Source organism: Spea bombifrons, chromosome 1, assembly GCF_027358695.1.
Source record: "Spea bombifrons isolate aSpeBom1 chromosome 1, aSpeBom1.2.pri, whole genome shotgun sequence".
Lineage (NCBI taxonomy): Eukaryota > Metazoa > Chordata > Amphibia > Anura > Pelobatidae > Spea > Spea bombifrons.
The window spans coordinates 32,180,892-32,204,590 of NC_071087.1; the positions used below are offsets into that span (position 1 = coordinate 32,180,892).

Consider the following 23,699-nt stretch of genomic DNA (forward strand, 5'->3'; position numbering starts at 1 on the left):
TCCCCCGGATATTGTGTTGCAGGATTTGATCTAATTACTTCCTTCCTGCCATGGTAATTAGATCATGTGATATTTGTCTTGCCCCTTTTCATACTTGTGTATATATAGCTCTGTCTTTGGTTTTAATAAATGAGTCCTGTTTTCACCTCAACATGAGTGTTGACTGATGTTTGGGGTGGGCTGTAGCTTCGCTGTGTAGCTAAGCTTCGGATAGCTACAGTGCCAATGCAGCTACGGTGCAGCGACGTCCCCCCTTCTATCTACAACGCTGGTTCTGCCTGGTGCTGAAGGGGTTACTTGTTGGTGTCCCGTCAGGAGGAAGCAACGTTTGGCGGGAGTACCCAGTCGGGGTACAGGTCGGTCCCGTCACAGTGTCAACTGCACCACCTTGCTCAATTACTTTAGTCACTCAATCAAAAAAATCAATAAGATTAGTTTGGCATGATCTTCTTGAGGTAAACCCATGTTGTTTTTAACATAGTTTCCATTAATTAAGACTTACTGGCCTGTAGTTGCTAATTTCCAATCCTCTGGGACTACTCTCATTAACAATGATTTGTTAAAGATTTTGCTAGTACACCACCAAGCTCTTTTAATAACATGGGGTGTATCCCATTTGTATTGCACAACACCTGGGAGATGCAGTTCCGGGTCCCAGGCAGGTGTATTTTTTTCTTTTTCAGTTAGCCCTGCTGCGGGCAAACAGCACGGTTAGGATCTAGGTCCCCTCTCCCCTTTTTTAATAATAAAAAATAAATATTTTTGAATAAAAAATGGTTCTTAGTCCTATCACTATAAGAAAAAAAAAGACCCCTAAATCTAATGGGCTGTCCCTAAACCCACTGAAAACAATGCATTTTGAGCCCGTACATGTACAGGCTTTGTCATTAAGGGGTTAAGCCAGTAGTAGTAAAAAATATCCAACATATGGTGAAGGACAGGAATGGCCCTTTTAACCCAAAAAAATGTATGTGGTGCATGCCTGTATTCAGGGGATGTTCCTGAACATAAATTGTTTCATTCCTCACCTGTGGCACCTACAGTATAGGAGAAATGTTAAGCAATATTGCAAAAAATTTTTTTTTTTCTATTTTAGTATACTTTATTAAATTATCACTAATAATTATGTTTTATTTATTTATTTGGTTTTAAAAGCAGGCCTTACCTGTCTTAAACAAAATGATCTATAATTTGCGTGGGTTCATCAAATAGAGCAAAGGGGAATCATGGTTTAACAAACAAATAGTAAAAATTACAAAACAAACACGGGTCCTTAGGTTGTGACAACCACTGGGCTTGAAAAATACACGTGAACGAACTATTGTTGTTTTATAGTAAATTAAGTAAAATAAAACAAAAAATATATACATTTTCAAAAATGCATAATATTATGATATCCCAATTCTAAGAAGTTATCTAATTGTTTCAGTTTGTATGGTTAGTTTTCGCTGCAGACTGCACTGCTGCTGCATTCTCTCTCCGGAACTGTGTATTCAGTGTGTGCAGTGTCAGGTCGGACTGTTATTCAGAGCGCGCACGCTGCTTGTTCCGTCCTAGTGACCCACGTGTGTGCGGTGTGTTGTACAGAGCTGTGCTGGGTGAATAGCGCAACTTGGAGCTGTTACCCGAAAACGTCAAAACGGTGGGTGCAATGTTTAGTGTCTTTAACCACCACCAATAACATTAATGTTAATATTCAAGGCACTCTCTGTTTTATGGTGCATGGCTTATATAGTGCTGTGTGTCGTGTCAAGCAGGCCGTGCTCGGGCATAGCGACCCTTGTGCTGTATATATCCAAAATGGACAGTGACGAAAAAGAAGGCAGTCGATGTTAAATTAAACTGCGTTTCCCTGGCTTCCCTTTTTATGTCATAGGAAAATAACGAACCGGGGTGCTGTACTCTTACCGATGCTCTGCTCTGATTATTGTAATGCATGAGCTGTAGTGCTTTAGACAATGTTTTGTTAAACTTAGTTACCAATATTTATCAAGATGTTGCCAAATAATACGAAGCCTTAGATTAGCTTGAGTGATAGTCTTATGAAGAACATGCAAAGTGTTTTTTTGCGGATATGGCAACAGACTTTATACCTGAATGCGGCCTGTGGTTTCAGTGAGATAAACATTCCATCAGTGACTTAACCAGCATCATTTAGGTCATCTTGCTTATTTAGAAACTTTCTAAGGGTGGCCATGATCCATTATTAGTGGAACTCGCACCATTATTTATATAGCCTTTATTTCCTATGGTAAGGAATATCTGTTATTTGTTATAAAAACTCTCATAATTAGTAACCTTTTATGTTATATATTTATAACCTTTTAATCATTGATTTCTGTTTCATGTAAGTACTTTCTTATCCAGCTAATTTGCCAGGTACAAACATGATGTCCACAGAAAAAAAATGATACATGCTCCCATATGAGTATATATTACAAAACAACTTGGTAAAATTGATTTTCCCTAAGAAAGAGGTTGACTAAACTGATAAAAAACATGTAAAAACTGAAGTTGTCCAACAGTGACTCCCAGATTTTGCATATTTGTCACACTTACATGTTTCAGATCATTAAACTAACTTCAATACTAGACAAAGATAACCTGAGTAAACACAAAATGCAGTTTTTAAATGTATAGAAGGAAAAAACCTAGCCAAGCCTACCTAGCCCCATGTGATAAACTAATTGCCCCTCTAAAGCAACCAATTAACCAAACTTAATTGATTGAAGGTAATTCCTTTACCATCAATAAATCTTTTAAAAGCTGCATTTTGTGTTTACTCGTGTTGTCTTTGTCTTATAAGAAAGGATAATCTAAAACATTTAATTGTGACAAGTTAACAAACATAGAAGAAACTTGGAAGGGGCAAATAGTTTTTCACAGCACTGTATGTCAGGCACGATATTTCTACTAATTCAATATACTATGTTATATTGCATCATCGGGTGGACTTTTGCCTTCTTAGATGCGCATGTCTGCAGAAAACCCTAAAGTGCTGAGCTACGGAGGATTCTAGACAAGACTACTCTTATAATGTACATTTAATTCGTTGCCTGCTTGAGTCTTTTCTGTGTTACTAGTGGTATATGATTTCAAATTTGCTATAATTTTCATAACATTCACATTGTATTTAAAACATTTTGTGAGCCTTGTTTTTTGTAAACTCGTTTTTAATTTTACTTTTCATTTTTTTTTATTTTTAGGATTCAAGTATGGAAACCGAGTTTGCGCAAGAGGATGACAATGAGCTTGAAGAGACCAGTACCTCCACGTGTGAAAATGAAAACTCTCAGATACAGTTAAATTCAGTGTCTCATGTAACACTTTCTCAGGGTGTCGTTGATTTACAAAATGGCAATGAACTCAAATCAGAAGAACAATTGTGTGTTGATACCAATGCTGTAATTGGTGAAGAAATACAATGCAATGACAGTTCTAGAATCTGCAAAGAAAGTGTCAACATATTGTCTCCTGCTCTTCAATATTCTGAAAGTGAGAACATTGTAGCTATGGCAACAGTTCAATCAAGTGACTTACAGGCAAAAGGGCAAATGGAAGTAGAGGTGCAATTGGGGAGCCTTAATGTCAGCGTCTGTAATGAAAATGATGGTGAACTGGGTCTGTCCTCAGAAACAACTTTTCCCAATGTTAGTGTTGTAGATGATGAAAAAGAGGAAAGCTCTTCGGAAGACTCATCGTCTGACAGGTTGGTTGCATTTTTAATAAATCGGTGAAGGCCCCAAACTTGATGTATAAATCACCAGCAATGATTACAGTATAGTATAGGGGGGAGATACAATAAATAGTCATGTCGTAAGTACAGTAGACTACAGGCATTTTGCTCATCGTACAAAATGAATACATTAGAAAAGTAGGTCACTACCCCATAGAGCAGGCATGTCCAAACTTTTTTCGAAGAGTGCCAGATTTGATGAAGTGAACATGTGCGAGGGCCGACCATTTTGCCTGACATTCTTTGAACCATTAAAATGAAGTGCAAATTAACTATTTTATGCAAAGTTTATTGAAAATGGCATACTTTTCATTTTGTGACTTGGATGACAAATCTAAACAGGTGTTAAATCACTCTGCCTTTAACATCAAACAAACATATCTATATTTGGGCAACTTATCTGTGGGGCGTTATCAATCCGGAACGCGGGCCGCAATTGGCCCTCGGGCTGGACTTTGGACATGCCTGCCATAGAGCTTACAGTCTATATAGTAGTAGTGGTAGTAGATCATAAAGGCTCTATTTTTGGCTATGGTTACGATCAAATAAGCATTTCATATTACTTTAAGCACTAAATTGGAAAGCTGCGCGCCTTTACCAAGATAGCGGCAACTTGGAACCAATGAGAGTAAAACAATTAAGAGAGTCTGTCCAGACCCCCTGAGACCTCAGGTTCCACAATCAGCAATGTGGGGCGCAATGGAGCAAAATCTAAAGCATTAGATACAAAATCTAAAACATTTATATCAAGAAATAAAAAATGTAATACAATTTACATTCTAAACGCAGGACAAATATTAGAATCTAGTTAGCAGTTTTTTCATTAGCTTTTGCAGACGAGTAAACGATTTTTCAAATAAAAGTGAGAAAAAGGGTTTGTTCTAAATTTTCACCATATTGTATTTTTTTATCATACCGTTGTTTTGATCATATCATGTATCTAAAGAAAGCTGTTGTGGCAAAAAAAAAATTAAAAGCCGTATATAGTTTGTCGGTACAGTAAATGAGAGAAGAAAATTACAGCTACGCACAAACAGCCATTCTCACAAAGCGTACAAAACAGTCCGTCCACAAAAGGATTAAGAACTATCTTCCACTTAAACAAGAACAAGGAGTTCTAGAAGTAATGGTACCCCCCCACACACACACAGAGGCTGTACCTAGAAGATTTGATGCTATTTTGAAAGCAGAGTGCTCACATCAAATATCGATTTAATTTAGATTTTTCTGTTCAGTTGCTTGGCATTTCGTTAAATGATAAAAATAATCTATGTTTTTGAAAGCATTTTTACTCTACAACATTTTCTGACAGCTGCCTAAAACTTTTGCATCTAATGTGCTTTTAACGTCGCCTGGAAAATATACGGCTTCCCCTGTTTTAATTAATATGACCAGTAAAGCGTTCTGACCCCTAAAGTAGTGTTGTTTCACCCAGAATCACGGGTCGTTCATTTTCCAGCAATTGTTTTCTGCATCTCAGGTTGAATTGATGCTGTATGGTGAAGCAAAGACACGCAGAATGATAGCTGCTTGTGTGCACCCTTTGTATTCTCTGGGAGCAAGAAAGATATCAAATACAATCCAGACATGGTTTTTTTTTTACTGTTTTAATTTAAATGGGTGATTGTTTTCATTCAATAGACAAAATAAATGAGCTGTGCTCATAAAATGCATTCTGTTCCTAACCGTCTTTCTTGTTAAAGTGTTTTGCGCAGTGAACCCATCTGAAGAGCAGTTTCCCCACTTGAGTCCAGCTTCTTACAATAACTAATCATCACCTAAACCTTGAATAATAGGATGCTGTTCTTCTGTCAGAGTACAGTCATCATTAATCTCAATTGTGTTGCTTTATGGGATTTTTTTTTTAACTAAGAGCATTTAAGACTTACCTGGTTTTAAATTAGGTTCAGAGCCAGCTTGAATGCTAGTTTAATTTTTTGTCTTTTTGTGATTGCTTTTTCCCTCTGATTTTTTTTTGATACTTCATTTTTCTGTTTAAGATGGATTTGTAATTGTCAGCTCATTACGAATTATTGTCTTAAAGTTAATGCGCATGTGCTTCTCTTTGCAGCGAGTCTGATTCATCATCCTCCTCCTCCTTGCCTCTGTTAATTCACGTACAAGAGGTTGATGACCCAGATGAAAACAGCGAAGTTCCCTTGAAGACAAAAGATGAAATTCTTCTTAATGTGAGTGTGGTTGCATCTATTTTTTGTAACATATATTTTTTTTTATCCGTGCGCTATCCTTCTCCGCCTTTGCGCTGGCACCACAGCCTGTTCTTGCAGTATTTTGTGCTGATAACCCATGTGTGCACCAGTGGATTTATTATTGAACCCAGATATATGGGAAAATTGTGTGCAAACAGTATGTAAGCTTATGAATAACCCCTTCAGTCCCTTATGGACGTACATGTACATCCTAAAGAGTCTTTTTAAAAGTCCTTTAGGGTGTACAGGTGTATCCTGACTTTGTTGCAGCAGCAAGGAGATGATTTTGACAGCATGGATTCCGCCAATCATTTGTGTAAAAACAAGAATTACAGTTAGTCCCATGCTATAATTCTTGTTTCATTCACTCAGATGCAAGTTGGCATCACTCAACTTTAGTAGTAGTTTTTGAAGGAGATTGTTTAAAACTAAAATGATTCGTTAGTTACATAGGAAGGTATACCTTTCTCAAATGCTTGCATTAATGTTTTTTTTTTTTGCGCACAAACTGTTTTGCAGAAAATCACTTTACTGCGGTAATTCAAAACACCTCTCTCCGACACTATTTGTAACATAAATCTCAGGTTTCCAGTGGAGCACATGGGCTATTTTTGCTGTTAACCTGTAAACTGTGTTAGTCTTTGTTACAGAATAGCAGGTTTTGTTAATTTCTTATCTTACAAATCTGTTGGTGTTTTTTCTTATCTCTTGGTTTTCTATTATAGCTTTTGTTGAATTTGCCTATATGTTATAAACTGTGAAAATATGCAAATAAGCCATCTAAATTGAACTGTGTCTAGCACTGATAACTGCCCAACAATGACACAAATACTAAATGTCTTGGATTCTGAATAAAAAAAATTCCTGTCCAATACAGAGAGTTTAGTTTCCAAATCAGCTTATAAAACCAATAGCTTCTTAGGACAGTAAACTCGTGTTCTTAAACAATTTTTTTTAGCTTTTCAGAACTTCCAGTAACTAAAAACAACGCATTTTGCATTATTTGTATGTTATCTTATTGGGCATTGACACGTATTACAAGAATGATAAAGCACAGAACTTTATATTTCATATTAGATCGTTGATACCTCTCCAAAGTGAGTAAGTACGCTTTGGATAGTCATTTGGACTCTTCAGGGAGATGGGAAAAAGAAATCCCTTTTACGGACTTATCCTAAAAGTACCCGGTTCTTTACCTATGCATTTGGCATTTCAAAGATTAAAGCAAGTGACAGACAAAAATAGAAAGCGGTGTTTACCATATAATCTGTACATTGTCATATAAACTAACAAGCGCATCATTAAATTATTATGATTTTAATTATCCAATTAAAATGTTTAGTACAGTAAATTATCTAATTGTGCACTAACAGAACATTTAAAAACATCTTAAATAAAAAGGCACTAGTTTCTAAAACAGGAAACCCTTTTTAAAAGAGAGTGATTATTCTTATGTAATTATATCAAGTGTTTTATTTTTCAGTTTAATTACAGAGTATTATGACCTGAAACTATGCATCCATGCGTGATGTTGGTGGGGGAAGATAAACAGATCCTTCAGTAATTGTCATAGCAACCATTAAAACACCCGGGCGATCCAGGAAACCTAAAAGGGCACATATAAAATTGGCTTATAATAGGGACCTGGGCTTTAGTTAATATTGTGCACTGCTGGGCCATTTCTTTAATTTTTTTTTTTTTCTTTTAAATTTCTGTTACATTTAGCATTGTAAGGGTGCTTGCTTGTCTGTTTGACTCTGTTTTTCATGGATAAACAAAAAAATCAGCTGTATCATCTCAGGATCACCTTATCTGGTGCTTCTTGGTCTCTGTGCTCCAGTAGGACCTTTTAAGTTCTAATACCGTTAACTATGGGACCCAGTTATGCCATTGATATTAAGAAACAACCATTATGGTTTAAATACCCCACGGATAAACAAGACTAATAGTCTCTGGTTTCTAAGATACAGCTAACATGTAACGATGGGATCATGATACAAAAGAGGGCATGGCTTTAGGTACATTCCCTGTCAGGTAATTGTGGACAGTTGTATCTTATTACTCTGAACTTATAGTGAGCCGCAGCAGCAGGTGTTTCAGTAAATTGGTGGTGGCTGTGATCACAAGATGTTGACCTGCCACTTGGATCGCGCTTATGTCAAGTCCATAATTTTCCAGCCTTGTTAATTTCCATCTCCTGCCCTTTCCAGTGTATCCAAGTCATTATGAATTATACAATTTTACTGATTAATTATTTAAAGCAAGTGCTTGGGCATTCAAAAGCACATTAAATGATTCTAGCACTACATTTAGTTATACTAATGCAAGTTCAACGGAGTAGAAATCCCACTTGAATGAATGCATTTAATTCGTTTTATGCATGGTGAAAATATATTTTTCTAACCATCCTTCACCCACTAAATATTTTTTCTTTTTCATCGTGGTGTGGCAGAGCTATGCGTAGTTCTAACTCATTTGTCTAGGATGTTGACCTAACCATTTCCATAAATGCTGATTTACTTACTCCCGCTATCGCCAGTGAATTAATGCGTTTCCCATGATTACCATTTTTTATTCTGTTGGCATGTTCTTGTCTGTAAAGTTGTGACTTTTCCACATAAATACCAAGTGACATACAGTTCAGCCTCAGGGTCATATGTTATTTTTAGAACGGTCTGGACAGTGTGCATAGGCAGAATTTAGAGAGAGTATGCTTAATAGTTTCGACTTGCTGATGTTTCTAGTTTATGACTTATCAATATACGAAAACAAGACAAATGAGAGATGTTAGGACAAAGGGCCGTACTGTAAAACTAGAGAGTCCGAGGCTTAGATGTTAATGTAAGGAAGTTCTACGTCGCTGAGAGGCAGGCAGCTGAGTGGGAAAGCTTCTCAGCTGTCTGTACAGTAAGGGAATTTAAAATAGCATATGGCTATTGTAAAAATACAATATAAAAATCATTATTTGCTGTACAGCAAAAGTTAGAACAAACATCAAGGAAAAGCAATACTTATCTATCTTTTTAATTCTGCTCTATGTGTCCTTGTTTATCCATGATCATGTTCATGCATATTAAAGATTTTTAGATGGGTATATCTTGTACGTGGTACAATATTTTGATGATATTCATATTTTCCAGGAGCTGCCTGAAATTGAAGAAGCCACAATTAGTTTGCCTGAAGATGTTGAACTAAAGCCGTTTGGAACAGTCTCCAGCATTGTTGAACAGCTAGGTATGCTGTTTATTTTCTTAGAATTTCGGTTTGGAGCTGTTTTAATATGTATCAATTTAATTCAAGCGGGCATTGAAAGACATAGATGGATAGCTGGAATTAAAAACTGTGACTGATATTTAAAATGACTCTGCACTGATTAGTTGACCTTTTAGAATGTTTTGTAATTGTAGGTAAAATCTAAAATACTTATGTTCTATGCTATTTTCATCATGGGCTTGTACACACTAGCCCAAAAAACAAAATAATCTTAGTTTATCACTGTGTCAATTTTACAGATGTATGTTCACACAATCATTGCTCTATAGCAGTTCCATTTTTTTTCTTTAGATTTTGATAAGGGCAAAGGGATTCCGCAGAATGGGAAACAGTTGTACTTTTATGAAGGACATGTTTTATCACTGAAATGGTAGACGTCCAAGCATCGTAGTTAAACTATTGCACGGTAACCACCTACCACAACATAGAAGAAACACACCTGTAGAACCCTAGTAATATTTAGTAATATGCACCTGTAGAACTGAGTGAGTGAAACCAAGCTTTTTAGTGTTGGTTCATTTTTGAATTTTCTTTATGCAGCTTTTGAGTCTGACTCGGCTTGTATGTGAGCTAGGGGATTTGATTGAGCTTGATCGTGCCATGGACTGGCTTACCCGCACGTACTCTCTTCTGTCTTTAGTAGTTTGGTCCTGTATCCCCAAAAGTACTGTGTGTGTCACTGGATAAAACATGTGTAGTACAAATAAAATAGTACAATGTCACATTGCTCACCAGAGGCCAAAGACTTAAGAGTACAGAGGTGTTTCAACAGGAGACGCTTGCATGTTTAAGTAAGTTCTTGAGAGAAAGAACAGAAACAAATACAGTATCCAAGCAACAACTTTATATAAACAACTAATTTCCATGTAACTGTATAGTCAATCCAGTTAGTTTAGTATAGTTAAGAGCCAACACACTTCCAGGTGCATCATCACAAGCCGGTATTCAACAGTTCCATTAAATTCAAATATTGTAAGAAGTACTTTAATTTCAATATAGGCCTATTTGCCTGTTATCTAGGTTCCTATGAAAACCTGGCAATACACCCCTCCCATATTTCTTTTTTTGTTTAAACTCCTACAATCTGCGCACTTTTATATTGTGCGTATGCTGTGAGCTGTAGATGTTTTCTGATATTGTCACAGGCTCTTGTGTCCCCTTTCCCTCAGGGATCATGACTTGTGTTGAAACCCCTGCATACCTACCCAGTCTTCCTAATTTAGTTTAAATGAGCCCTAGTTCTACTTCATATTTATTTTAAGTCACAGTATAGTGTGATAACCATGTGTTTTGAGCAGGTGCTGGATAGATGTGTGGAGGAATTGCAGCCGCTAAAATCCATTAGGAGTCTAAGACGCATACACACTCATTTATATTATATATAATAACCAAGTTAACTTTCATTCTTAGTGTGTATTTGTGTATATATATACACTCGCTGACCACTTTATTTGGTATACCTTGCTTGAATGGGTTGGACCCCCTTTTTCTTCAGAATTGCCTTCATTCTTCGTGGCTTACTTTGTACAAGGTGCTGGAAACATTTAATTGGTACTTAAGGGCCCAAAGTGTGCCAAGAAAATGTCCCTCACACCTTTACACCACCAGCAGCCTGATCCGTTGACACAAGGCAGGACGGATCCATGCTGCCATGTTGTTTATGTCAAAGTCTGACCCTGCCATCTGAATGTCGCAGATGGAATCGAGACTTATCAGACCAGGCAACGTTCTTCCAGTCTTCCATTGTCCAATTTTGGCGAGCCTGTGCGAATTGTAGCCTCGGTTACTTGTTCTTAGCTGACAGGAGTGGCACTTGGTGTGATTGTCTGCTGCTGTAGCCCATCTGCTTCAAGGTTTGACGTGTTGCGTGTTCAGAGATGGTATTCTGCATACCTTGGTTGTATGAGTGGTTACTGTTGCCTTTCTGTCATCTCAAACCAGACTGCCCATTCTCCTCTGACATCAGTAAGGCATTTTTGTCCACACAACTGCTGCTCACTGGATATTTTCTTTTTATGTAAACCCTAGAGATGGTTGTGTATGAAAATCCCAGTAGGTCAGCAGTTTCTGAAATACTCGGACCAGCCCGTCTGGCACCAACAACCATGCCACGTTCAAAGTCACTTAAATCCCCTCTCTTCCCCATTCTGATGCTCTGTTTGAGCCTCAGCAAGTTGTTTTGACTGTCTACATGGCTAAATGCATGGTGTACCTAATAATAAAGTAGTCACTGTGTGTGAGTATGTGTGAGTGTATATGTATGTGTATGTATATATATATATATATATATATATATATATATATATATATATATATACACACACACATGTATATATATATATATATATATATATATACACACACACACACACACAAAGTGAAAGTTAACTTGATTATTAGCACAAAAAAATTAATGAACTATAGTTGTAATTGTTCCCCAACTGTGCCTCATTTTATTTGTAAATAAGATACTCTGATTTTTTTAAAAAATAACTGTTCAGACTATATATTTGATTGTTACTCTGATTTTGTTAAATTCCATTCGTGCATTTAAGTGGCTTTAATTTAAGGGTACCTAGAAAACCTCTTCAATTTGTCACAATTTTAATTTACGTTAGTATTAATGGTTTATGGACTTCTCTTAGTGATAGAAATAAATATGTACTTGGTATGTATTAAGGTATATTGTGCAATTTGAAAGGCTTAATTTACTATATTGTTGTCACACAAGAACATTATTTTTCAGTTTTTACACACATACTATGGCCAGGAATATTCCAGTTTATTTTTTTCCTTTTCATAATGTTTTAGCCTTGACATTCTGTGTCTAAATCATATGACAGTGATGACATTCCAGATACGAGGCTTGCATATCAACAAAGGTTTAGTGGCTTTAGCATATAGGCTATTATAAAAATTGACAGTTTTTGAATCCACAACCCACGTTTCTTATACAATATTACTACACTGGTTACATGAAACAGTTTTTGCCATTTATGCAGTTGCAATATAAAACATGTATTTTTTTTTTCCTTTAGTGATAATTGAATCTATGAAAGATGTTCCACCACTTAATGAAGACAGTGTCATTTTTAAGGAAGACCGACGTTCTGTTGGAAAGGTACATACTTAAATGATGCTGCGGTTGTCCCCGTCCACATACACTTTGTACTTCTAGATGTTAAATTTGATTACCTTAATGTTAACTAGCACTCATAAAAGTGAGGTTTTGGAGACGTATCACCTAGTCTCTAGGGCAGGCATGTCCAAAGTCTGGCCCGAGGGCCAATTACGACCCGCGTTCCGGACTGATAAGGCCCCAAAGATAAGTTGCCCAAACATAGATCTGTTTTTTTTTATATTAAAGGCAGAGTGATTTAACACCTGTTTAGATTTGTCATCCAAGTCACAAAATTAAAAGTATGCCGTTTTCAATAAACTTTGCATAAAATAGTTAATTTGCATTTAATTTTAATGGTTCAAAGAATGTCAGGCAAAATGGTCGGCCCTCGCACATGTTCACTTCATGAAATCTGGCACTCTTCGAAAAAAGTTTGGACATGCCTGCTCTAGGTCAAATTAACTTTTCTATTAGTACATTCTAGGGCTGCAACAACTAATCGATAAAATCGATAATAATCGATAATGAAATTCGTTGGCAACGAATTTCATTATCGATTAGTTGAATCGATTATTATCGATTATAAAATGAGGGTTTTTTCAGAGCAAACGCTCTGAAAATCCCCCTCATTATATAATCCGTTTAGTCTGACTCACCGTCTCACAGCAGCAGCTCCTACTTACTCCCCCTCCCTGTAATCACTGTGACAACTGGCCCCGCCCCTTCCTTCTCCAGGCCAGAACCACATGGCTGTGACACTCATCTAACTGTAAGTATATGTATGTATATGTATATGTATATATATATATATATATATATATATATATATATATATATATATATATATATATATATATTTGGGCTACTGAAAGTTAGGGGAGGTGGGGGTTAATTTAGGGGCAGTTATGGTTAGTGGGGTGTTTAGGGTTAATTTAGGGGCAGTTATGGTTAATTGGGTGTTTAGGGTTAATTTAGGGGCAGTTATGTTAATAGGGTGTTTAGGGTTAATTTAGGAGCAGCTGTGGTTAATGGGGTGTTTGGGGTTAATTTGAGGCAGTTGTGGTTAATGGTGTGTTTAGGGTTAATTTAGGGGATGCTGTGGTTGATGGGGTCTTTAGGGTTAATTTAGGGGATGCTGTGGTTAAGGGGGTGTTAAGGGTTAATTTAGGGGCAGTTATGGTTAATGGGGAGTTTAGGGTTAATTTAGGGGAATCTAAATCCTGGGGGCAGTGAAGTGACATATCTGGGGGTATAAGGCATATACAGTATATAAGGCATATGTGGGGAGGGCAGTGTGGCATGTCTGGGGAGGACGGAGTGTTGTATCAGGGTGTATAAGGCATATCTGGGGGTAGAGTGGCATATCTGGGGGTAGAGAAGTGGCATGTCTGGGAGGCAGGGTGGCATGTCTGGGGAGGATGGAGTGGGGATATAAGGCGTATCAGGCACAGTGGCAGATGTGGGAGGCAGCGTGGAGTGGCAGATGTGGGAGGCAGCGTGGCATATGTGGGAGGCATTGTGGAGTGGCAGATGTGGGAGGCAGCATGGCGTGGCATATGTGGGGAGGGCAGGGTGGCATGTCTGGGGAGGATGGAGTGGTGTTTCAGGGGGTATAAGGCGTATCAGGCACAGTGGCATGTGGGGGTAGAGTGGCGTGGCAGATGTGGGAGGTGGCGTGGCAGATGTGGGAGGTGGCGTGGCAGATGTGGGAGGCAGCGTGGAGTGGCATATGTGGGAGGCAGCGTGGAGTGGCAGATGTGGGAGGTAGCGTGGTGTGGTATATGTGGGAGGCAGCGTGGAGTGGCATATGTGGGAGGCAGCGTGGTGTGGTATTTGTGGGAGGCAGCGTGGTGTGGTATATGTGGGAGGCAGCGTGGAGTGCTGTGGTAGGCAGCGTGGCATATGTGGGGGGGCAGCATGGCATGTCTGGGAGGCAGCGTAGCAAGCCTGGGCTCAAATGTGCATATATTGGGGGGCTGGTTGGGAAATAAAGACAAGAAATGTATTATCAAAGTTTTTTTATTCTGCTGTTTGTATTTAACATCATTTGTTTAGTAAATTATTTTAAATAAATGAAAAATTTACATTCATTTTTTTTATCCGATTAATCGATTAATCGAAAAAATAATCGGCCAACTAATCGATTATTAAAATAATCGTTAGTTGCAGCCCTAGTACATTCTTAATTTGTTTTTTTTATTGTAAGTTACTGAGTTTTACATTTTTCTCTTGTAGTATAGAAGCTGCAGGTGTTTCATACGACTGATCTGTTCACATACCAAAGGCCTTCTTTTAATGTGTGTCTAATTGGTACCTGTTTTTTATCAATTTCACCGCATGAGTAGGTTAAACAGCTTCTGTCACTGGTAAACATTGGCAAATAGTTACATTAAGAAAAGATTTTATTGTAAAGTTTAATGTTTGGCACGGTGGGATTGCCCATTAAGATAGTTCTTAGTGGGAAAAAAAAGTATTTAATTGCCAAGGGTAGCAGAGAATTTTTAAACTGTTATTCCTGGGTTTATGAATCACCCCTTAATTGCAGATTTACGTCACATATCTTGTGCCATATATGTTGCATTTGTCAGTCATAGAAATAAAACAAAGCAATGTCCTTGTATGGAAATAATCTTTTCTCAAACTGCTCAAGACCATTTATGACAAAGTAAGGGCTGTAACCTTTTAGGTACTTACTGTTTTTACGACTACTCTGTGAAAATCTTCTTTTTTGTCCAACAGTAGAACACCATAATTTCACATTGAAACGTGCTTAACTGTTTATATATTGCAGACAAGGCAGTAAAACAATATTATCTTTTCTGTAATTACAGAAAATTGTTTTACTTGGATTTAGACTTAGTGATTTATTTCACCCTTGCTAATCCCCCCCACACACACCACAGTGTAAATTATTAATGGTCACAGCAGGCATAAACATGGCTGGTATCCCTCGGGGAATTCTGTTGGGAATGTTTTTCTTACTTTGAGACCTCTGTTGCTGCTCTGCCTGTCATTACATTGGTTGTGGCTTGTGCAAGTGTTTTTGTCTCAAAGTTCATTTCATGTACTAGGCCAGTAAGGAATCTTTTTAGGAAAAAAAGAATATTTATCATGTCTCAATAAACTTTCTTTATCTACAGACCTTAAAGTCACTGCTATAGCAATGCTAATGAAGTCCTGCTTATGTTAATTAAGTTATTTCGCTATAGACACTCTAGCAATCATATACACTTTTTTCATATGATAGCTGTGTGGTCCCTTTCATTTTTTGGGTTGTTGGTTTTGCAAATGCATGAGGGGGTTCTTCAGCATCCTCCCATATGCATTGTCCCCTTTCCCCACCACCCAGCTAAATGCCATGCATCTGGCCAAGAGGAAGACTAACCTCCACACCACCTGATCCCCTGCCAACCCCAGGTTTCACTCCTGCCAGAATACCATGGCACCCCACTGCGTTTCCTTGATATGCCTTTATGTACGTTGAGAAGCCGTCAATGTTTGGTCCTTCTGGGTGTTTAAGACTCCAACATAGTAAGGTATAATGGTAGGGCTGTTTGTGTTTGTCCAATAGGTTGGGCTATAATAAAGCTAACACCTAAGCATTTGAGTATAAAATACAATGACAAAATTTTTTAACAATGATTCAATAATAGTAATTCTCAAAAAATAATTAAAACTATGGTGGGAGAACCTAGCACAAAAGCCTAAATATTTTTGATTAAACTGCAACAAAGGCTGGATGGATCTTATATATAAAAAAAAGTGTTTTCCAAGAGCAAAAGCCATTTATTTCCTGGGTTGTAGTTACTGTGACTGCACTGGGAATCCTGCAAAGTGCTTTTTTATAATGTTTAATCGCTTACGTGAACCATGTAAATAGGTTATTCCTAGTAATTGTTTCAGTGTTTTAAACATTTCTCTTAATTGTTGGTTCTTTAAAGAATACAGAAAAGGTCAGCTTGCACCAAAGTTGTAAAAATGTCCTTCCTGTGTGATTGAACCCAAAACAAAAGGTACACTTAAGTAAGGAACCCAGGTCATATGAGTTATTTTTCATGCATGTTCTTTTTATCACCCATAACAGTGCCAGATGGCTGGCTTCAGAGCTTTGTTTAATAAACGATATCGTTTATCTTTGCACCCAATAAATTTTATTTTATTAATTATTGCCTTGTGCTGTATTATATGGGCTTTTTCCATTTAGCTTTTGCACAGCTGCTGTTATGTGTTGTCACATTTTCCTCCTTTATCTTTACTCCACAGATATTTGAAATATTTGGACCTGTTCCACATCCATTTTATGTCATACGATATAATACAAAAGATCAAATTAAAGACAAGGGTTTCAAAATAAAAGACACAATGTATTTTGCACCGACTGTTGAAGACTTTACACAGTATATCATTCCGGATGTATTAAAAAAGTGAGTGTTTCAAACAGTGCAGCATTAACATATGTTCATTTTTATTTTCTGTCTTTGGTCGTTGGGGTTAATATAACGGCATAGAATATTCATGTAGTTAGACTAAAAAAGACGCAATTAGTAGTTTGCACTAGTGGGCTTAGTGTTTGCTTGAACCAGGCTTCAGATACATCCTTGGATTATCGACTTGGGATTTTGAGAAGCTGGAATTTGTGAAATGCAAACATTAATACTCCAGCTGGCTTGGGTTCCATCTTGTTTGACATCAAAGGCAGACAAAAAATGGGAACACTATGTTGTGCTGTCATAGATTATTTCAGTTATATGAGGAAAGTCATAAAGCACATCATTCTGTTCAACGGGTGTCTGAAAACATTATGTATTTCTGCAAGTGGGTGGTTATCTGCCGTTTTTTCTTTGTTTCATGACTGTTCTAAAGTGAAGTGTTTATCTTCATCCCTGTTATCTTGTAATACATTAGAAAATACGCTTCAAACTGGTACATTTTATGTTTAATGCTCATCGTGGAAAAACTTTTTTTTGCAGTTTATGTTCAGAAAAAGGTTAAGGACATTTGGGTACTATTATTTATTGAGGCTGGAAACAACTTGTGATTTTTCTTTTTTATAGCAGAAGACATCTCACAATTTGACAAGATATAGCATTAACAACTGAAAAGGCTGTATTGTGGGGTTGATGCTACTTTTTGTTTTGTTGGAAATGTTCAAATCAAGACAAGTGGTAACTCGTTTTGTCAATAGCTTTCATTTTGAACCTTTGTAATGTTGGACTGTCATTGCATTATGTGGACTCAAATGAGGCACGTGCTAAGGTCCTAGAAGACTTAATATAATCCCATGTTTTGTATAATATGCATCCAAGCATCGCCTTATGCGCAAGTTCGCTTTAGGACAAAATGGCAGCACTTCGTGGACGTCCGCTCACCCATTTTGAGGATCGGGGAAATGGTTGTCACCGGATGCGCCTCCATTTTGGCAGACGTTTGTGCCAGATTATGTCCGTGGAGGTGCAGACAGGGAAACATTTAGAGAGTGTGAGAGAGGGTGAAGGAGAATGTGAGTGAAAGGGTCTGTGAATTTCAGATGAAATTTCTGAGCTTTTTGCTTCTTTTTCATCCTCTTCATTGGGGGTTTTTGTTGCTTTATACGACTCGTCCAATTAGCCAAAATTCTGTAAATTTGCAATTAGTAGGAATCCGGATGCATTTATTTGTCTACTGTAAAGTAAGAATGTTCTTAAAACTGTGGAAATTTACCAAGAAGAATTGATACTGTTTTGAAGGCAAAGGGTGGTCACACTAACTTTTGATATGATTTAGCTTTTTCTTCTGCTAGCTTTGCTTTTTGTTAAATGATAAAAATAAACTATTTTTGAAAGCATTCTTACTTTACGGCATTTTAAATTATATATATATATATATATTTACTTTTCAGCTGTAGCCTACAATATTATTGGAAGGACATAAAGTATTACGTGATTACAAAAAATATTGCATGGTATATATGCTATAACCTTCTTGTTTGAACTTTGTTCTTCCAGTAGCCAGTTGCTCTATTAAACATAAATAATATTGATTTTATGTACTTGTTAGTACAGCTTGGCAGCTTGAAAAGTCATTGACGGATAATTGATTTCAATATTTTATGTAGTGCTCAAATAACATTGCTTAAAGGCCTACTTGTTTCATCTGTGACATTTAAACATTGTAAGGGCAGAAAATGGTCCCAAACACTTAGAGCTGTTTTGGCAGTAGGTGTAAACCTGAATGTATATGGTTTTTATAGTAACCTGTGCTTCCTCAGGAACCCCTAAGAATCAGCAGTGCATTCAATTATTTCTCAAGCTGCAACCTTATCTTTATCTCAAAGGTTCAGTCTACTGTAATTCAGCATTGTTATAGGCTTAAGATATCTAAAGCCACTGAGCTTTGATACACAATCCCTGGGTGAGATGTGTATTTTTGTTTCATGTGTGATTTTTTTTTTTGCAAAATATTCATGCGGAAGACGTTGTACTCTTTTCAGTGTAATCTATCAAGCACAGATCTGTAACCTAAATCACAAATAGAGTTGCTAGTTGAACGTCCTTAGCTGGAGGAAAATACAATGTATTTATCGTTCAGAGAAATAAACTGCCCTAAGCTATCAGTTGATTGGAACTGATTAGCTACTCATTGGCATACCTTGGTACTGCTCACCATATGCCTGCATTTATTGCAGAAGTGGCAGAACTATGTCGACACGGTATCTTAACTAAATTCACATGAATTAAGAACACATCATGATCGTTTTAATTCCACTAGCATAGATGTTTAAATTAAGTGTACAACGTTTTCATTACGCAACAATTAGAGAAATCAAAAGCTGAGCTGAACACAGCTGTACTGGGACACCGCGCACACATTGTTCCCGTGTTCATTTTTACAACAATAAAGACAAATGTCAAAGGAGGGAAGCAACAACGTGTATTGTATTAATTTGTTTTAAATTGTAATTCAGAATGATTAATCTAGGGATTTTTGTGATTAACCATGGAATCTAGAAGGAATTTGTCTTCCTGGAAAAAGTGACATTTGCCTTTGAAGCAATGCATTTAGGGATATGTTGGAAAGGTTAAATGACAGTAGAATGGCATGTAGGTGGAATGACACAACGTGACGATAATAAAATATATACTTCGGCTCCCACCTGTTCCCCACAGTGGCATCTGATGCACATGCACTTCTGCCATTCCAGGCTTCTCTAAAAATGTTTTTTTTTCTTTTATCTTTGCAGTGAAAAGGGGTCTGATGCTTCCTGGACCCATGATCAAGAGCCACCAAAAGAGGTACGCTTTTATTACTGTCTGTAGCTGCAGTTAAGAGCTTTTATTTTATTACTTTTCGTAAAGTACTCACAAATTACTTTGCATCCTTTGAGGCTTTTTGGAGGAAGTGAATACTTTTTCTTTCTATTATATTTCACTGCTACTGTTTCCTCATGGACTGACTGCAGTTCTAGTATTATCTACATCAGTGCTGTAATACAGTAATAATCCCCAAATCCATGAATTAGCAGGATGTACAAAGATAACCGGTTACCACCACAGCCAGACTTTCATCTTAATAGTACTGATAACTAAGCATTCTTTTTATCATATCAAGATTATATAATGAACTGACGATTGTTTCAGCACCCTCATGTTTTCTATACTTTGACTGGTATAAAGATAAAAATGTATTATTTAGGCATTGGATTACAGTGATGATGAAAAGGAAAGAGAATCAAAGCAGAAGAAAAAGCTCCAAAATCCTGGGAAAAAGAAACATAAGTTGGAACAGGACCAATCATGTAAGTAAGGTTGATTGAAATTGAACTTGATTTCTATCGGTTTGAGTTGTTACAGCCCATAATCTCAGAGTTGCTATTTTTAAGGTCCTACTGCATAAAACAAAATGTGTGTATGAGACATCCAATGGACCAGAGGAGAGTATTTCTGATCAACCAGTGAATGATCAACAGCTTGTCTTTTTAGAGTGTCCTTGGTTCACCAGAAGTTAAGAAAAAAAAATCCCTGTATGCTGGCATGTGGTAAAATATAAGAGCAAGCTTGCAAACATACAACAGCAATTGTTGCTATTTGCCTATAGACTGTTTCCCGATGCCAGCATCGTCGGTTATCTGCACCCTTTTATTCATTTTTACCAACAGGATTTGTTCCCGAGTAGAAATTTTCTATATGGGTGGTGCGTGTGGAAAGCACATTTGGGGGGGCAAAAGATAAACCTTCTGTCATGCAGAAAACTGCATGTATAATAGGAAATATGCTTTGAAAGCACATCACTATGGAAACATGACATATGCAGATGATGCATTTTCTAATCTGTTTGTAAAGATACATTTGATTACACCCTAGATTGAATATGCCCACCTTGTTATTTACAACAAGCCGATACATACTGGGGGGGGGGGACAATAAACCTTACCAATACTGCAGAGCATGTTTCATAACAGATCTGCATTAAATGTTAACTGTTTGTGCTTAGTGCAGCACTGTACAATGTTAACTTCATTTTGAAATACCAACCAATACGCACCTTACCTGGTATTAATATAACACATTCATCCAATTTAATCTTTCAGGTATACTATCTGCTGTAAAAGTCTGTTTATTAGAACCTCATCTTGTGTTTATGATGTTATGCCACTAAAGCATATTTTCTGAACAAGTTAAGCTATTTATGATTAGTTTAAGACAAATCTTTTCACATTGCATGATATAATGGTAAAAAGTACATGCCCGGAGAAAAGTGCCTGAAACACATCACTTCTGTCCATAACATATATTGTATGGACAAAACTATTGGGACATCTGACCATTACCCAACAGGGACTTTTGTGACTGTGGTGTGCATAGAGCTCTGACCTCAACCCAATTGAACTCCTTTGGGATGAACTGGAATGGAGATTGCAAGTCACGCCTTCTCATCCAACATCAGAGCCCCACCTCACAAATGCTCTACTTGATGAATGGGCAAAAATTCCCACAGAAACTCTCCAAAATCTTGTGGAAAGCCTACCCGGAAGAGTGGAAGCCGTTATAGCTGCAAAGAGGGAAGATGTGTCTATGTATTTAGAATCCAGTGACACAAAAGTCCCTGTTGGTGTAATGGTCAGATGTCCCAATACTTTTTCCATATAGTGTAGATCAATCAATTTAACCATTTCACATTTTCAACAAAATTAGTATTTTCTTTTCAGAAAGGTTACAAAGATTAAAGTTGGCAACATTTTCTTTTCCTGTTGATTATATTGAATATTGTGTTTTATTTAATATAAATATTGATGGATGCTATTAAACCATAGATCAACTGAACTTTGATTCTGACCAACTATGTTAAAATGTTTTCAACTCATGAATTTTTAGAGAGTTTGTAACTTTTTTTTAAAATTTTTTTACTCCTCTTCTCCTTAAAGCAATCTCCTCACATGAACAAAACCGCTATCGCAGACAACAGAATTTCTCAAGACCTAACTCTGGGCCACGCTTTCCAAGCAGTGTTACTGCACAAGAAAATTTCTATGGACAGCATCATGGACCCTTTTTTCAAACCGATTTCTCTGTACAGCAGTCAATGCAACAGTCCTATGGCTTCCACAATCAAGGCTCTCAAGATTATCCCATGCCAACCCCTAATAATGGTTATGGTTCTCCTATGTCAAATGCATATGGACCTCACTATGGCAATACACACCCCTTTTCTGCTCCTCCTCCTCCACCACCTCCCTCTAACATGGCTTGGCCTGATCCAAATGCACACTACATGCAGAATGTACCATTCTATCCACCACCGCCACCACCACCTTCTGGAAACCCTAATCATCCTCCATTTGGTTCTCATTTTTAAAAGAAGGTCTATCTGTAACTAAAGGATTGTACAATGCATTTCTTTAAAGCTTTCTTGATTTATTATGGTAAAGAAATGTCATAGAAAATACATTTCATATTATGCCAATGTATCTTAATTTTTAAGTAGTTAGCTATATATATATATATATATATATATATATATATATATATATATATATATATATATATATATATATATATATATATATATAGCTAACAAACATTCCAAAAATTATATAACTTATGTTTTTTCCCAAGGAACAGAAAGTAGGTTTTGTAGTTAAATGTCTATTTTTCTATGTGTAGAATATTATCTTTATTTAATTTTTCTCCCCTCATTCATTTGAGGAATATGATAATGTAAATATTGAAATTTACATGTGGCACCAAGTTTCGGTGTTTGAGATAAAAATTAAGTTAAGGCAGTATGAAGCTGAGAAGAAGCATTTTTTCCCCTCAGAAAGTTATAGAAGTCTGCCTAAAGCAGATATAATAGCCCTTTCGTGAATATTTTGGTGTCCAAAATGATGATCTATCCTAAAACATTAGAAATTTTCCATTAAAAGTAAAAACATAAATTTACAAGTCTATCCCATTGTTTATTACAGCAGAAATTACTTGATGACCAAATAGTAAAACAACTGAAGTGAAACACCATGGAGAAGTTCAAAAATAGTCATGCTCTGCTGTGCAGAGATATGTTTGAAAGTACCTATTTTTGTATGTAATAAAGTTTACAATATTTACATATTAAGTTTGTCTGGCCATTTGGGCCATAAGGTGATTTTATTTATTTATTTATTTTTTTGAGGCATCAACTTGTAACAGAACGGAAAACAAAAAGAGTCATAGACGTTGAACAAAAGTTATGAGTAATAACATATCTCCACTTAAAAAAAAATACACGTATACATGAGCATTTTGGCTTGGTGTAGTACTTGTAAGTTAACTACACCAGGCCGTAATAATGTAGATCCGCAGAGAAAGAGAAGCTTGATTGTGCCTCTTTCTTGGAAACTGCATTGTTCCGGCCTCTTCCGCAAAAGAGCGGAGCTGTGGTGCACCCCACAAGGGCAGCCAGCCTCTTCCCTTTCCTCTAATCGAGGAAGGGGGTGAGCACAGAGCTTTACCACCCTGTTGCAGAACTGCTTAGGGATGCCTGGATAACGCACCGGGGAGAAGCAGACCAAGAACAAGAAAGCAGAGCTGCATAAAAAAACAGGACATGGAAGTGTTAGGGAGACATTGAGAGACTGAGTGACCAAGAATTTAGTTTCCTAATCGAAAAAACACCCTCTGAATTTCATCTGAACCGAAAGGGCAAGAAATGTAATATCTTGTCAGAAAATAAAACTTCAAATTTGAATTGTTTTAGGTCCATGTGTACAAGTCTAATGAACAAAGGATTTTGTTAATTTTCAAATATGTACACTCGCCGGCCACTTTATTAGGTATACCTGTTCAATTACTTGTTAACGCAAATAGCTGATCAGCCAGTCACATGACAGCAACTCAATGCATTTAGG

General features: G+C 36.9%; 1 protein-coding gene across 1 annotated transcript; it reads left to right on the forward strand.

Annotated features, from left to right (window-relative positions):
• Positions 1-1,578: 1,578 nt before the first annotated feature.
• NAF1 (nuclear assembly factor 1 ribonucleoprotein) lies at positions 1,579-22,253 on the forward strand. The gene is made up of 9 exons (XM_053460040.1): positions 1,579-1,642; positions 3,207-3,709; positions 5,808-5,925; positions 9,087-9,180; positions 12,258-12,340; positions 16,604-16,764; positions 19,560-19,611; positions 20,012-20,114; positions 21,741-22,253. The coding sequence occupies exons 2-9, from the start codon at positions 3,216-3,218 to the stop codon at positions 22,169-22,171; spliced, it is 1,536 nt and encodes a 511-aa protein (XP_053316015.1). The 5' UTR covers positions 1,579-1,642; positions 3,207-3,215; the 3' UTR covers positions 22,172-22,253.
• Positions 22,254-23,699: the final 1,446 nt, after the last annotated feature.

What these genes read in the sequence shown, in the direction of transcription:
- NAF1 (XM_053460040.1), top strand. Translation starts at nt 3,216, where the DNA reads ATGGAAACCGAGTTTGCGCAAGAGGATGACAATGAGCTTGAAGAGACC. An exon ending in GAAGACTCATCGTCTGACAG is followed by an intron (nt 3,710 to 5,807) that starts GTTGGTTGCATT and finishes TTCTCTTTGCAG; the next exon opens with CGAGTCTGATTCATCATCCT. An exon ending in AAGATGAAATTCTTCTTAAT is followed by an intron (nt 5,926 to 9,086) that starts GTGAGTGTGGTT and finishes CATATTTTCCAG; the next exon opens with GAGCTGCCTGAAATTGAAGA.